General features: G+C 39.4%; 2 protein-coding genes across 3 annotated transcripts; one reads left to right on the plus strand and one right to left on the minus strand.

Moving 5' to 3' along the window:
* The first annotated feature begins 10,135 nt into the window (after positions 1–10,135).
* LOC146681345 (uncharacterized) lies at positions 10,136–12,915 on the plus strand. Its single transcript, XM_085448929.1, has 3 exons — positions 10,136–10,860; positions 11,177–11,312; positions 11,595–12,915. Exons 1-3 carry the CDS (start codon positions 10,265–10,267, stop codon positions 12,345–12,347), a joined length of 1,485 nt encoding a protein of 494 aa, XP_085305055.1. The 5' UTR covers positions 10,136–10,264; the 3' UTR covers positions 12,348–12,915.
* LOC146681346 (uncharacterized) lies at positions 12,815–15,557 on the minus strand. 2 transcript variants are annotated; one of them, XM_085448926.1, is made up of 5 exons: positions 15,355–15,557; positions 14,929–15,020; positions 14,356–14,550; positions 14,191–14,267; positions 12,815–13,934 (listed from the first exon to the last, which is right to left on the minus strand). In XM_085448926.1, the coding sequence occupies exons 1-5, from the start codon at positions 15,503–15,505 to the stop codon at positions 12,959–12,961; spliced, it is 1,491 nt and encodes a 496-aa protein (XP_085305052.1). In that variant the 5' UTR covers positions 15,506–15,557; the 3' UTR covers positions 12,815–12,958. The 2 variants fall into 2 exon arrangements, with proteins under 2 accessions (XP_085305052.1, XP_085305054.1); XM_085448928.1 differs by lacking the exon at positions 14,929–15,020 and having other exon boundaries at positions 15,355–15,447.
* Between the last annotated feature and the right edge of the window lie 1,286 nt (positions 15,558–16,843).

Below are 16,843 nucleotides of genomic sequence, written 5' to 3' on the forward strand. Positions count from 1 at the left end.
TCTAGTATTCAAACTGAATAAACTGCAGGTACAGACAAACCTTTAACAGCCTCTTCAGTCTTTTATGCCACATTCTTTAGATGTCTTTAGTTCCTGGCCATTACCTATAACATCACCCCCAGCTTGAAGACAGTTTGCCACACAGTGTGGAACCATTAGGAAAGAAAAGTTCTCCAGAGGCTAAAACCCCTGTTTGATTTTCTCAGCCTCTCGCCCTATGACCCAGCCTCGTGTTAGCTGAGCCTAATCTGACAGGACGCTAATAGATCGTCTAATTAACATAATGTCCACCCATTAGGAGTGGTTAACCTTTGACTTATCATACTGACAGGGATAATAGGAGGAGCAGAGAGAAGCTCACAGATACATGCACTATGAACTCATGTTATTTACATATTTCATCACCTCTCAGTGCCGGACACATGTTAACGCAGCTCTTTTGTGTCTTTCACACGTCTTGACACACACATTTCCAATTGCTGATTGTGTTACTGCACCGAGTGCTTCAGTCCTCAAGCTTGAGCCACCTTACGCAACTGGACCACAAATCAGTCGAATTGTCGTCACTGCACTTCACTGAACTACTGTCACACTTTCACTGACAGCAAGGAGCTAACCCAGCCGGTTTCCTCAGACATGAACTTTGGGTTGCTCCTTACTTGTGCAATGCCACACACACGCGCACACACACTACAGGAAAAAAAAAAACATGTGCGTTCTTGCTGCTGATCCTCCCTGACGTCTCATTCCACCTCATTTCCTCAGACCCCTGCTTCTTTCTAATTGAGGCAGCGGCGAATACAATTATGGTGAGAATCATCCCGGACTGATGTGAGGACGGATTAACGGGATTAAGAAGATAATCTGTTGACCCTCTGGCCCCACCGCAGTATGAGGCTGGGAAGGCAATTTGAAGCCGAAAGAAGAAGAGATAGGGGGCTTTAATGAGCGAGCTGACGAAAGCCTCTGACCACCGAGAGGCTCGCTTGGCATGCCGCTGGGGGATTACTTTCTGCAAGACTCCCCTACGTAATCGCACCTAACCCCTTCTTCACTGCCCACACACCCACCGCTTCTCGAGGGATGTTCAGGAATGGCTCCATGAGTCTGCAAATAAAGGCAACACTCGTGCTGCATCATTAGTTTGTCATTACATGTGGTAATTGAGGTTCAGAAGTAGAATACAATCTGGAAAAAACGAGAAAAACATAGATAACCAAGATATTAACTTTTCCGAGGTCTCAACCTGCACAGTTTTCTTCATATCCTTTTGTGTATTGTTAGCATTCATACTACTTGTATCCACCTGAAGAAACGTAAGACCAATATTTTCTCGGCTTTCATTTCATTTCCATCAGCTTATGAGGAAAATTTTTGGCTCTTTAGCTCACTAAAATTCTACGCTGCACATTCAGCCACCTAGGCACTGCCTTTATCTGTGTGGATTTTGTAACTGCAGGTAGTGTGCAGTGGATTTATGTCTGTTTGCTGAAAACTGTCAACCGGAAAAGCAGTAAAACAACACCACAGAACCAAAAACCAAGTCAAAGAAAGCAAGCTTTTACCATTTCTTTAGAATCACCTGTCATTGCAATCAGAAGTTGTATTCGGGAAATTCAGAATGGGAAGAGAAAAAAAACAGATGACATTTCCTCCACTGGTTTAAACCAAACAAAATGAAGTGCAGATACAACCAAACCTTTAAGAGCTTCTTCAGTCTGATATGCTACATTCTTGAGATGTCTTTTGTTCCTGGCCATTACCTGAGAGTAAAAATGCTGCCATTATCACTTCCGTATCATTAGTTTCTGGGCCTGATAATGCCTTTTGTTCCTTTCTCATGTTTCTTACTGTTCTGATTCCTCATTTCTCACATATCCAACACTTTCTTCTTTGTGTGTCTCCTTTTCATTTCCTTCCTCGGGTCAGTCACAGTCAAACAGTGCACATTATTGGAAAGAAATTTGACCTTTTATATGCTCATTTTTATGATTTCTTTCGGCATCATTATATCTATATCTATATATATATATCTATATATATATATCTATATATATATATCTATATATATATATATATATCTCTATCTATCTATCTATATATATATATATATATATATATATATATATATATATATATATATATCAGCAACTTTAAGCCTTTAAAAGATTTAAAATAAAATAAATGTTCTTCAGATTTTTATGCCCAAATCTGAGACGAGTTGTGGAGCGATAGAACTTTTTCTTTCTTTTTTAGGATTAAGCAAATAGGTAATGCTAATTTGGCAACTTAATCCAAAACTAATAATAACGTGCTTCACGGTTTTTTCTGCCTTTTTTTGTAAAACTGAAAGTTTGAAAATTCACAGATAACAAAAATAATAAAATTTTAGCATTACAAATATCATTTTAACATTTAATCTACCAGCTTCAAAATATCATTTTCATACTGGGGGATTAAATATTGCAGAAACATAAGGAATTATTTTCATAATTACCAGTACTTTTAGTGGGTATAAACCTAACATTGTGTGGTGGTCTCATAAATTTGTCAAGCACTGTGTACGGACAGTAAAGCCTCCATCAGCCTGTAGCATATTCTATCCTTATGCAGGCAGCAATATTGAGAGCATAGAATATATAGAAGTTATAAATAATTAAATATGGTAAAGTAGTGTTTATAATTGCTGTTGCATCACTTAAGCTAACAAGATGCTCTAAATAATATATTCATACAATTAAAAGACATTTTCAGTAATTACAATCCTCATATCTTATTTTGAATGTTTAGAAAATCAAATAATTATACATTGTGAAAAAAATACTGCAGAGCACATACAAATCCATTTCTTGTCCATTGTGCAACAGAATTATAAATAGCTTTGTTTTATTTTTTAACATAAAAACTAAATAAGCATTAAACATGCAGTATTAAAAAAACTATTATTATCCATCTATTGCATTTATCAAATAAATAGCAATTTATATTCAATGACAACAACCAAAACCTGTGTGAACATCATCACTAGCACCAACTTCATATCATCATCCAGTGAGAACGCAGGATATCCTTGATTAGCAAACGAGGGTTTCCTTGGTAACCAGAGCCTGGAATGACAGCTGGTGACAAGTCATCAGCAACAAAGCGATGAGCAAATTGCCTTCTGTGTGGATGCAACTTAACCACTTGAAAATTTTTAACAAGACTCTAAGCTTAAGAGTTATAAAGGAAACGTTTCTGGGCAACACTGAGCAAGGAGGGGAATTAAGCCTTTACCTGTGGTGAAGTGAGGAGGTATGGCTGGTTATGTTGCTAGGTATGACAAATAGTCTGAAACATGACTGGTTGGTCAGAAAAGGGGGAAGAAATGCAGTCTAACTGGTAATGGAAAGAATGGAAAACTAACAGAGCTAATCACCGAATTCACTGTGTTGAAATAGTATAATTATGAATACTCTAACCCAGGGGTTCTCAAAGTTTTGATCACAGAGTACCAATTTAGTGAGCCGGCACATGAGCGAAATACCCACAAGAAAATGACACACATCAGTCACATTTAATTAGTGTTTTGAATGTTTCTGTCACAAAATGGTGCTTTTTGCTTGTTAATTGCAGGCGCTGCACTGAATCACAGTTTCCTTTTAACCATTAGAGCAACGGCATTTCACACAGAGACAACAGGAAAGTTGGGAAGGCTCAGTCTGCTTTAATGTCTGAAACAGGCAAGCTCAAATTCAAAAGAAACGCTCATCCTCTGTGCTCTTTATCATGCCATGTGAGACGAACTGGGGATGAATGAAAAGTACAATAGTGTTATTTTCTTTCTCTGTTTGTTGGCCTGCAGGTTGTACTTTGAGAACTCTGTAATGAGCATCTCTACTGAATAAATTGGGAGCCATATTTAACCTGCAAAATGTGTCAAATCACACACCTACCTGTGTAGTAGGTAAATTCTGCTGATACTTATATGCTTGCTGACTTTTATTTCCTATGCTTGTGTTTCTAGCAGTTAATCTTATATGGCTCATATGATATTAACATAATAAAGTGTTTAGCTTGTATTATTTATTATTACTAGCACACCTGCTGTCAATATAGTTTAATTACCTCTGGTTATGAAGTGTTTCAAGGAAATGTACTTTCTTTTTTGTTTTTCCATCTAACCATTGGCATTATGGTGGCAACTTTATTGCCAATTAATTCATCAAATGTAACTGACCATGTGATCAAATGTAAGACTGCAAAAACAGTTCAGAAGGTTAGTTCTGGAGTGTGGACATCATGAAACTAACATGACTCAAATATGCACGTTCCAGATTTGACAGTTCAGTTAGTCAGACCTGGATCCTTTAATGCAGGGATGCCAAACATGAGGCACGGGGGCCAAAGGTTTCAGTCGAAACCACTGAGCATCTTTAGAAAATGCAAGTGAGGTGAATTTTAAACTTTTAACAGTGTTGTAAGTTTTACAGGTCTTCCTACCGATAAAAACCTCCTAGACTGCAATTTGTACTACACCAAAGGAAAAAAAGCAATGGTGAAAAAACAGGAACTTTGTGTTCAACTGTCTATTTATCTATTAGAAATAGAAACTTAAATTAAATAAAGAAAGATAAAGAAGCGTTCTATCAATTAACAAAAAATATCTGTATCCTGTAAATACAGGAGAGCCTGTGCAATGTTACGCATATTTTCAATTCAATTCAATTCAATTCAATTTTATTTATATAGCGCCAAATCACAACAAAAGTCGCCTCAAGGCGCTTCATAGATACAGAGAAAAACCCAACAATCATATGACCCCCTATGAGCAAGCACTTTGGCGACAGTGGGAAGGAAAAACTCCCTTTTAACAGGAAGAAACCTCCGGCAGAACCAGGCTCAGGGAGGGGCGGCCATCTGCTGCGACCGGTTGGGGTGAGAGAAGGAAGACAGGATAAAGACATGCTGTGGAAGAGAGACAGAGGTTAATAACAGATATGATTCAATGCAGAGAGGTCTATTAATACATAGTGAGTGAGAAAGGTGACTGGAAAGGAAAAACTCAATGCATCATGGGAATCCCCGGCAGCCTACATCTATTGCAGCATAACAAAGGGAGGATTCAGGGTCACCTGGTCCAGCCCTAACTATATGCTTTAGAAAAAAGGAAAGTTTTAAGCCTAATCTTAAAAGTAGAGATAGTGTCTGTCTCCCGAATCCAAACTGGAAGCTGGTTCCACAGAAGAGGGGCCTGAAAACTGAAGGCTCTCCCTCCCATTCTACTTTTAAATACTCTAGGAACAACAAGTAGGCCTGCAGAGCGAGAGCGGAGCGCTCTAATAGGGTGATATGGTACTACAAGGTCATTAAGATAAGATGGGGCCTGATTATTTAAGACCTTGTATGTGAGGAGCAGGATTTTGAATTCAATTCTGGATTTAACAGGAAGCCAATGAAGGGAAGCCAAAACAGGAGAAATATGCTCTCTCTTTCTAGTCCCTGTCAGGACTCTTGCTGCAGCATTTTGGATTAGCTGAAGGCTTTTCAGTGAGTTTTTTGGACATCCTGATAATAATGAATTACAGTAGTCCAGCCTGGAAGTAATAAATGCATGAACTAGTTTTTCAGCGTCACTCTGAGACAGGATATTTCTAATTTTAGAGATGTTGCGCAAATGGAAGAAAGCAGTCTTACATATTTGTTTAATATGTGCGTTGAAGGACATGTCCTGGTCAAAAATGACTCCAAGGTTCTTCACCGCGTTACTGGAGGCCAAGGTAATGCCATCCAGAGTAAGAATCTGATTAGATACCATATTTCTAAGATTTTCAGGGCCGAGTACAATAACCTCAGTTTTATCTGAATTAAGAAGCAGAAAGTTAGCGGCCATCCAGGTCTTTATGTCTTTAAGACATTCCTGCAGTTTAACTAATTGGTGTGTGTTATCTGGCTTCATGGACAGATAGAGCTGGGTGTCATCTGCATAGCAGTGAAAATGTATGCTATGTCTTCTAATGATACTGCCTAAGGGAAGCATGTATAATGTAAACAGAATTGGTCCTAGCACTGAACCCTGTGGAACTCCATAATTAACCTCAGTGTGTGAAGAGGACTCTCCATTTACATGCACGAATTGGAGTCTATTAGATAGATATGATACAAACCACTGCAGCGCAGTACTTGTAATACCTACAGCATGTTCTAATCGCTCTAATAGGATATTATGATCAACAGTATCGAACGCTGCACTGAGGTCTAGCAGGACAAGCACAGAGATGAGTCCACTGTCAGAGGCCATAAGAAGATCATTTGTAACCTTCACTAAAGCTGTTTCTGTGCTGTGCTGAGCTCTGAAACCTGACTGAAACTCTTCAAATAAACCATTCCTCTGCAGATGATCTGTTAGCTGTTTGACAACTACTCTTTCAAGGATTTTTGATATGAAAGGAAGGTTGGAGATTGGCCTATAATTAGCTAAGACTGCTGGGTCTAGAGATGGCTTTTTGAGTAAAGGTTTAACTACAGCCAGCTTGAAGGCCTGTGGTACATAGCCGATTATTAGAGATAGGTTGATCATATTTAAGATCGAAGAATTAATTAATGGCAGGACTTCTTTGAGCAGTTTTGTAGGAATGGGGTCTAAAAGACACGTTGATGGTTTGGAGGAAGTAATTATTGAAGTTAACTCAGAAAGATCAATTGGAGAAAAAGAGTCTAACTTAATATCAATGGTAATATCAACCTCAGATTTCTTAATGTGGCTCATTTTCTCTGAAGAACGTATAAAATAACATGTTTCCAGTTACTTCACACCCCCTACACTTTTATTTATGCGGTGGGTCATGAAATTATGGAGATGCTGTGTCCCTTCACTCTGTTTGTTTGTATATATGTGCCCGTTGTGTGGTGTTTTTTTCTTTCTTCTCATGCTTTTCCCACTCAATGTTCCAACACTGTTACGATTCAAGCACCTACACCTGCCTGTTCCCACATTCCCACACATTTTACTTTCAGTTTTATTTGATTATTTCTTTTCTTATGCTCCATCACACGTGGGACACAACAAATATGTAGCTTTGAATGTGTGGCTCCTTACTGACCAAGATGACGAAAAGATTCTCTACTCAGAGATCCTGAGCCATTTTAAAACGGTAAATGGACTGGTACTATATGATGCCTTTCTACTCAATTTAAGCACTCAAAAGCTTTCTTAAAGCAAGTCTCAGTCACCAAGTCACACACATATATTCAAACAGTAGTAGTGTCTGAAGTGAACAGAGATGGGCAGTAACGCATAATCTGATTTTTTTTGGTATGGTAAAGGATTATTATTGCAATAAAAAGTAATTAGATTACTGTTACTAAACCATGATTTTGTTTGTGAGAATGTCTCATGACAATGACGTACGAGCGTGCGACATCCGTGGCAGCAACAGACGTGTGTAGATCAACTACGGATAATATGGAGTGCAGAAAGAGTACAACCATGCAGGGTTTAAAGCGTGGAAGTACTGACATCACTTTAAGTTTGGTTCTGTAAAAAGTGACAAAAAAATTAGCATCCGCTGTACACTGCGTGGGAAGAAAACTTCTTTCTACAGCGAAAAATTAAACTTGAGCAAGCACCTAGTACACTGCCACTGGAATGTGAAATTCATAGAGGATCCCCCCACTAACATGACCGCTGCAGCACTGGGCAAACCTCCACTGGCCCCACTCCTGCTAAAAGGGTGAAAATAGACTTAAGAGTGACAGGACTTAGTGCTGCTGAATCTTTGATTATATTTATTTTTTGCTGTTTTACTTGCATCTATTTGAAAGAGTGAGTGGAAACACAAAACATTATTTCATTTTATATGCTGGAATATGCAGAAAATAGGTTTAAATGTTAAACAAATTGCTTCCAGTCAAAGGCTGTTGCATATAATTTAAATTTTGCTTGATGCATAAAGTTAAAAGATTAAAACTAATAAACAATTTAAAAAAAAACTTTTTCATTTGATTCAGTTTTATATCATGAAATATGCAGAAAAAGATTGGTTTGAAAGGTCTATTGCTTTATAATCATTATTATTATTATTAATATTATTATTTATTCAGGTTGTGTATCATGTTGTTAAAAAGTAATAAAATAACTAGTTACTTTTGAAAACAAGTAATCAGTAAAGTAACTGGATTACTTTCAGTAATTAGTAACTAATTACTATTCTCAAGTGACCAACACTGGTAGTGAAGCACTTTTATTTAACATTTACAACTTAGTATCAGTACAGTTTGAGTCCCAAAGGACACTTTTATGCATGGAGAGGTGGAGCCAGACATCAAACCACTGATCTCTTGATCCATCCTCAAATTTCAGAAGAGAGGAAGATTTAGTCGGTGATGAAGACTTTTCAGAACGTGAGGCCTTTTTGCCTTAACCCTTGTGTGGTGTTCATATTTTTGTTACTCAGCCAGTGTTCATGGGTCTGGTGGACCCACTAGAGTTTTGGCTTTCCAAATTAACACTATCAAACAATTTTATGTTAAATTACTCAACAGATGTTTAGTTCATCCCAATTACAAACCATATGAACAGCAAACATGGTTAATTTTTTCCCTTTACCTTTGTTAGATCACATTTATGAATTAATGTGCTTCTCGTTTTTTTTTTTTTTTGTTTTTTTATAAAATGTTATAAAAAAATAAATCAGTTATAATCAAGTGGAGTGAGTGGAAAGACACAACACATTTACACGTGAAGCAATATGTTTCACAACTAAATGGGATCAGCTGCTCATCAATGGTGACATTAGGCCCAGGGTTGTAAAACAGGGGAGGTGGTGCACACACTTATCCCACACTGTCCTGATGGCAGCTAGCTTGTCTCTCTGCCGTCGAGCTGGTCTGTCGTCTCGGTTATCAAAACGGATAATCCTGGAAATTTTGTGGAAGTTTTCCAGAGACATTGATGCACGGAAAGGTTCTTGCTGGTTTCTGCATCCCACAGGGATTCTGTGGATTCCCCTTTGGACCTGAAAACTCCTGCAAGGATAAAAACCCCAAAGTAGGCCTTTGGGGTTCTTAGATGAATTTGGTCCATCTCCTTCCACCTCTCTCCAAAAACACACCTTCCTTCTAGATTACTGCAATCCAGAATAATTTTCTGGATGGAATCTGGGATGAAAAGCTCAAATGAAGACTTGATGTCCTGCACATGAGTAACTGTCAGCCGTGTTGGCCCTGGCTTATCACAGTAACAGCTCTGCAGGGTGGCTCATTTCTTGGGCAAGAAGACCATTCAAATTCACCAGTTATTGACATCCATATTTCTTCACTTGCTGTCTGGTGGGCTTGTTCTGGTCCTGGAGCTGGCTGCAGATGGGGTACTCGTCTTCGTTTTGTTACTAAATGGTGCTCAACCTCATCCTCTTCTTCAAAGTCACTGTCAGACTCTGAATTTTCAGAAATGTGAAATATTCTGAAACCTCTTTGTCAACATCATCATCTGAAGCCCCTCTCTCTTCCAAAATCAACTGGATGGCCCTCGCAGCAGATAATCTTTTGTCATCTTGATCAGTTGTGATAAAGAACCACACTGGCAAAGTCTTATTTATAGTATTATGCCCCTAATTTGCAGGTGGGACAGGGTATGAGAAAATAAAATTTGGATCCCTCAAGAAAGAGGGTAAAATGTGCAGGAATGTAAGAGCAGACGGTGTTGATAGTTGAATTTTCAACAATGTTGCAACTTTGTGCGGGAGCAGGAGGGGAAGAAGAAGAAAACACTATCAGCAGCACCAGAAAGGAGGAAGACAGAGTATGGGAACACAGGACCTACACTTTCAACACTTTTATTAGACCTGGGTCCAGTGGACCCGAACACCTTGTATGTAATGTAAATGCGTGGGGGGAGGTACAGTATAAGGTCATTGAAAATTGGTTCGGATTTATGTTCTTCACAGAAAATAAGCCAAAGCTAATGAATTTCAGGTTGAAAAAATAATTAATTGTTTAATTTTTCTTTTGAGAAAAACTGAAAACGGGTCTCACAGACCCGAACACCATACAAGGGTTAAATAAATATAACTGTAGTGGAGATATCAAAGATAGGCACGGCTGTGGCACTGATTCAGTCTTTGAGCACTACGGTCACCCCGGTGTGTTGGCCAGAACACCACTTAAGGCCAAATAGACTACTTGCACTAGGGCATGTGACGTATTTCCGTTTCCAAATAGTACCGCTTGTGCGTTTCCGGTACGTTTGCTTATCTATCGGTAGCTATGCTAATGTCGCTTCAGAATGAGTATAAAAAGGAAAGTATTTAAAACAGAACATTTTCAAAAACAGGAGAAGAAATACTCCGAGCATTGCTGTGTCCCACTTTGTTCAGCTTCAGCCAAATTTAACGGCATACTAAGTTTTCATGCCTTTCCGACCCATTCCGACTTGAGAAGACAATGGCTGGTAAATATACGCCGGGATCATTTCACGATTACCTCTCACACCAGGGTCTGCTGCAGACACTTTGCCAGTGATCAACTCATAGAGCCAACAACCCTCGATGGTCGAAGGCAGCTTATTAAAGGTGCTGTACCAACACTTTTTGAGTGGAATGGCTATAAAGTTGAACCACCGCGGCGTAGTGTTTGGGAGAGAACGGAGCGACGCCCTGAACTAGTTCCTCCTGACGATCAAGAAGAGCACAGTCTTACAAGAGATCATGACTACTGCTCAGTCCCTGAGCCATCTGCATTGGACATATCTGCATCAGCTGCAGAAGACCTGTCCGAAGACGTGGAGACTCTGAGGAAGGAAATACAGGAGTTACGTGTCCAGCGAGAATTTGGGTTACAGCGTTTTGCTGGCTCCGACACTGACATCCGATTCTATACCAGGTACATCTAAGTTCTATTCAAGCTAACTGTTTAAAATATACCAAGGTCACCATCAGTTAAATTTAGAAAGTTTTTCCAGTCTTAATGAAAACAAAATAGAAATTTACTTTTTTTCTGCTGATTGTATGTTTTATGTAGATGCTTTAGTATTTAAACAATATCCTAATGCTACAGGTAAAATACAACACCAAATACTCTTAATCAGACTATATTATACAGCATTCCATTAGCATATTTGTCACAGTTCACATTATTTTTATGTCAGTGTGTAATGTTAATTAATGATTGACATGATGTATGTCTCTCTCGTGAATAGATTTCCAAGCTATGATCATTTGATGGCATTCTGGGTTTTGATTGAGCCTTGCATCTATAAAATGATCCGGGTTTCAAGAGCCAAGTCAGCTGCCAATCGGAACGAAGAAGTGTTGACACCTGCACGCACATCAACAGTAGGTTATGGGTTTGTTGGTAGTTAGAACTAGAGGTGTAATGTTATTGTATTTATGTACAATAACATTACTTTATGTACAGTAGCATACATACACAGGTGTATGTATGCTAGACTCAGTATCCTTTACATACATACACCTGTGCACTACAGCACCTCATTGTTTACCCCATGGTACAGTATGGTATGCCTAACCATTACAAAACATTTAGCCAAGAAAAGAATAATTTTACTAGTTCATAGCTTAAGGAGTAACATTTTCCCTTTTGTTTTCACCTTCCAGAGGCAGCTGCTACAGCCAATTGATGAGTTTTTTCTTTTCCTGGTTTTCCTGTCAGTTGGTTTGAAGGAGAGGGACCTGGCACACCGATTTAACATACACCAGTCCACAGTGAGCCGCATTATTGCAACATGGACAAATTTTCTTGCCACTGCACTGGGGTCTCAGTGCATCTGGCTTACACGTGAAGAAGTGCAAGCTTACCTCCCTGAGGAATTCAAAGATTTCTCAGACACCCAGATGATCCTTGACTGTACAGAGCTGAGGTGTCAGACACCATCCTCACCACTTCTCCAAAGTGAAATGTACTCTTCGTACAAATCCCACTGTACGATGAAAGCCCTGGTTGGCATAGCTCCACATGGTCCAGTGACATTCATCTCTAATCTGTATGCTGGTTCGGTTAGTGACAAGGAACTATTCAAACAATCAGGCATTGCTGAGAAGTTGACTGAAGACATGGCAGTGATGGTAGATAAGGGCTTCCTAATCACTGATTGTTGTAAATGCAAAGTGTACTGCCCACCTTTTCTATCTAAGCAGAAGCAGATGCCAGCATACCAGGTTAAGGAGACGCAGGCCATAGCCAGACTCAGGGTACATGTGGAGCGAGTCATTAGGAGGATCAAACAGAACAAACTTTTTGATAGCATCATTACCATGTCACATGTTTATAATATCAACCAACTGTTTGCAGTGGCATGTATGCTGTCAAATTACCAGAACACAGCATTAGTTAAAAAATGGGTTAAGTGAGACAAGATGGATTTTTCCCAAGACACCAGTGCCAGTGCCAGTAACTTATGGAAAATGACCTGCAGCTGAGGCCACTACAGTTGAATTTCTTCCTTCTCAGCTGACAATACTTGATTACAGAACTGGTACTTGAGTGCCGATAGTTGAGTTTCAGTTATTGATAATTCAAATTCATTGCAAATGTTTAATGTTAATAATACTGTTTAATTATACTACTATTATTACTATTCAGATTCAACAAAACTATTTATCAAAATTATAAAGTAAATCACTAAATCGTTTTAAAACCATAAGTGACATTGAACTTTTGTAACATCAAAAATACCATTTGTCATTTTCTACAGTTCAGTTATTGTCTAAATGTATATCAGTATGCTAGGCATGGAGTTTTAAATACTTACCATGTAAATAAGTTCTGCACAAATTCAACGTTTTAATGTGTGTTTTTAAAAATTAAATTGATGCCATTGCTTAAATAACAGTTTATTGATGTCACATAAAAGTAACATGTAACAACAAAAGAATTCATGAAATATATTGAAAATAAAACATCAGTTATTTTGTTCCAGCCAGCCTGAAGGATCTGTTTTTCTTTTTGCTGTTTTCACTGTTCATTTTTTCAAACACAGGTATCTTGGCATATATATGTAAAAAAAGAAATAGTCTGCCTTTTCTCTGATTGCATTGTGCACATCTATATCCATGTATATTCTTTGCACTAGGTAGTCCTCTTGTGCCCACACAACAAAGTCACACCACTGCATCCCACTGATGAGCAGTTGTCCTTGCACTTGCCAGTAATATGCGTGGCTCTTTTTTAGTTTAGGGGTACCACATTCCATCTGCACATATTTGCAGTCAATAAAGTTTTGTACATTGGGACATTTGAATTCGACGAAGCCAAACTGGGGGTATTCATTGGGGTCAAAAACAACACCATCAGGAGATGCAGCAAGCCAGGGGGCAATGGGGTGAATGACCAGACCACAGGGTGAGTAGTTAACATTCATTAGCCTACTATACTCTGCTGCTATTGCAGGCTCCATCTCAGTTCCTCTCCTCATGTCTGCTGTCTGCCTTGTTCCCTTCAATATACGCTCTGCTAGTGACTCGGCCGAGCTCTGGCCTCTGACGTGACACACCTCCCGAAACCTAGAGGCAGTCACTCTGGGCCTGCGGAGCTGATGCCACTCAGACGAAGAGCTTTGCTCACGTGTAGCTTCCTCTATTTTGTGAGCCATTTCCAGAGTTACAGACAAGCTTTTCAGATGCAGAAGCTCTTCTTCTGAGCACACAAACACACAATCTGATGGCAAGATGTCATACCCCTCCAGAGGCAAGTGCGGTGTTGGTGGTGCATCGCGGTGTAGTGTGATGTACCGGGCTGTCAAAACCGGCTGCTGATATGACAGAACACTGCCCTCCTGCACCAGCCCAAAGGCACTTTCCACAAGGGGCTTGTCAGGTCTCATGTTCATTGTGGTCACAAGTGGCCTGTCCTCAATATTAAATTTTGCATATGCCTCCGTTATTCTGAACAAGCAGGGATCTGGTAACGGACCCACCATGCCTCTGTAGAAGCCACTCCTAAAGAAAACATCAATGACAATAATGTAAGGGAGAAGGTTATTATACTGAACAACAACTAAACTAAAAACTAAAAGGTGTAAAACAGTGGTGCATAAGTTAGAGACTGGGATGTATATGTACATGACTGAGTTAGCCGTCTTCAGAAAGTGTAATGTTGTATGTAAATTAATACCTATTCTGACACATGTATGTATGAAAAAAATAGCAACATACATTTGTAACACATGAAACCAAATTTTACAAATGTAATTACCGTACTCCAGTCTGGGCCATCCTATTTGGTACTGGCTTAGTGAAGATCATGGAGTTGATGGGTCCTGGCCTCACACCCTAACAGAAGACACATTTACTATGGATGGTGTTGCTGTTCATATGTAAACATGGACTAATTCAAAAACTTTAACCTCATTTAAATTACCACTGTCCGTGGCTTGTGCCATTGCTGTTCAGATTCCGTGCAGCTATGCACAGGGGGGACAACCGGCACTCTGAGTTGTGAGTAGTGTGCTGTTTGGAAGAGCAGTGCCACTGTGTGATTGCACATAACAGCGCCTGCCACACAGGAGCACTGGCTATGTGTCAGTATCACCGGCGATGAATCCAGAAGCTTAATCTAAGAAGAAAGAACGAAAATTAAAAATGTAACATCTTCATGGAAGAGCTGAACAGGAACATAGTTCAGTGTTATGGTTACGTACCCTCCTGAATGCTTAGTGTTTCCTTCTCTCCCTATTAAAACAACTTAACCATGCTTGATAACTGTAATAACTTAGATTGTGTATATTTGCAGTATTAACTTGTTGTCAAATGTTTCTGATCACCCAAACACACGTTGATTTAACTATCTGACTAGTCAAATTAGGAGTGATAAAGCAGGGAGACAAGGAAAACATTCAAGTTGATGGGCCTTTAGGAATGAACTTAACTAATGCTTAAATGAACTGAACCCCACAGAACGGGGATTAACAACTTTACACAGCTTCCTGCCTACACTTAGTCTGTGTGGTGCCTCACTCTTCCTCATCGACCTGTAGCACAGGGCTCTCACACCGACCTCCCCTGACAACCTGTCTTTATTGGACACTGAATAAAGATACAAGTACCATTAGCATTATTTCTGTATTACTCATTTCAGCATGTCTTAAACATATATATTTTACACTTAGCAAGAGTAGCATTAGGTAGTTAACTACCTCCATAGTTAGCCAACTACCTAACGCTAATATAACAGTGTCTAACAACAAAAGTGACATTAGTTAAGAAAACCTCAACTATAGTTTAGGACGACATAAAACACCGTTTAAGAAAACATGTAATGTAGAGAACTGACATCAAATGAAGGACATAGCGGAGTAACGTAGTGTTTGCATTTGACGTTAGCTAGCGTTTCTTTGTCGGTTAATTTACGTTTTCTTACCTTCGTAGTTGTGTATATAAGATGCAGCATATAACTTAAATCCTTTATCTAATTTGCTGGCGGGGGTAGTCGTCACTCTGCAAATCCGATGAACATCAGTGATGTTCAATTTTGGGAGCTCTTGTAGGCATCGAGTGTAGAACGTCGCCATGGTTTAACCGCACCGGAAGCACTGGAGCAGGACTACATAGAACGCGGAAGTGTTAGTGCAAGTAGTCCATTGTCCCAGAGTATGAAAGAAGAAGGGAGATTGAGGTTCCGTTTGAGGGACTTTATTGTCACCACTCAATTTCTGGGGCTGTAAACACAGCGGGTGTACACAAGTGTGTGTCTATGTGTGTGGTTTCCTACAAAGGAAATAAACAAGGGAAATAACGATAAATAAAGAGAATAGACAAGTCAAATACTCAAATATAAATATAATACAACATAGTTAACATAATCACATATAAAGATCAGAAAAATATAATACACTTCAAACTGCTCACACTATGCAACTAAATAGCAATAGTGCGAGGTTAAGCAACCGTCAGTACACAGGAACTACTTCCGGTAGTTGTACAAAATAAAAGCGTCCCCTATTATAATCCGCTAAAATGCTCTTATTGTGAAGGGCAAGCGGGACGCCATACTTCGTTCGCTATTTTATTAATCCACATACCTAACTAATTGTTCGCTACAAACTCCGCTACTTCAAAGTAAACAATCACAAGCATCACATACAGAGTAGGGCCCTGTGCTTCGTACGTCGCTTACTACATCCAAGATCAAATGAAACATCCAAGACCAAATCATCGCGCTAACTCTGAGCTCGCTATTCCGGTTCCCCGAACACACCTGTTGTTGACGATTAGTATAGCTGGATGAAGTAATGTGAGATCACTGGGTGGCCCAACAGGGGCTACGCATCGATAGTAGAAACATTGATCGGCAACCCTCTGATTGGTCGGCGAAAACGTCGAAGGAGCGCGCTCGGTATTTTTCGGCAGCAGAGCAAGAACTCTTGAGTGAGGGATTTCAGGAGTTTCAGAGTTTAATTAAAACGCAAGGGAACACTGCAAAGGCTGCAAAAGCAAGGAGAGAGGGCTGGCAGAAAGTTGCTGACAAATTAAACTGGTAAGTAATTTAATAATAACAATAATAATGGAGTGGATTGATATAGCGCTTTTCAAGGCACCCAAAGCGCTTTACAATGCCACTATTCATTCACTCTCACATTCACACACTGGTGGAGGCAGCTACAGTTGTAGCCACAGCTGCCCTGGGGCAGACTGACAGAAGCCAGGCTGCCATATTGCGCCATCGGCCCCTCTGGCCAACACCAGTAGGCGGTAGGGTAGATTTATCATATCACACCATATTATCCAATATTATATTACATTATATTATATTATAATATGTTATATTATATCCCCTTTCACATTAGAGCCACAACAGGACCCACTAGAACATGGGAACAAGTAAAAGTGAAATATAAGAATATTCTACA

Source organism: Copadichromis virginalis, linkage group LG23 (genome assembly GCF_057382275.1).
Source record: "Copadichromis virginalis isolate Kocher_CV1m ecotype Utaka linkage group LG23, C_Virginalis_male_GT1.1, whole genome shotgun sequence".
NCBI classification, from domain to species: Eukaryota; Metazoa; Chordata; class Actinopteri; order Cichliformes; family Cichlidae; genus Copadichromis; species Copadichromis virginalis.

What these genes read in the sequence shown, in the direction of transcription:
- LOC146681345 (XM_085448929.1), top strand. Translation starts at nt 10,265, where the DNA reads ATGAGTATAAAAAGGAAAGTATTTAAAACAGAACATTTTCAAAAACAG. An exon ending in GACATCCGATTCTATACCAG is followed by an intron (nt 10,861 to 11,176) that starts GTACATCTAAGT and finishes TCTCGTGAATAG; the next exon opens with ATTTCCAAGCTATGATCATT. An exon ending in CACCTGCACGCACATCAACA is followed by an intron (nt 11,313 to 11,594) that starts GTAGGTTATGGG and finishes TTCACCTTCCAG; the next exon opens with AGGCAGCTGCTACAGCCAAT.
- LOC146681346 (XM_085448926.1), bottom strand. Translation starts at nt 15,505, where the DNA reads ATGGCGACGTTCTACACTCGATGCCTACAAGAGCTCCCAAAATTGAAC. An exon ending in GGCACAAGCCACGGACAGTG is followed by an intron (nt 14,268 to 14,355) that starts GTAATTTAAATG and finishes GTCTTCTGTTAG; the next exon opens with GGTGTGAGGCCAGGACCCAT. An exon ending in ATGGCCCAGACTGGAGTACG is followed by an intron (nt 13,935 to 14,190) that starts GTAATTACATTT and finishes TGTTTTCTTTAG; the next exon opens with GAGTGGCTTCTACAGAGGCA.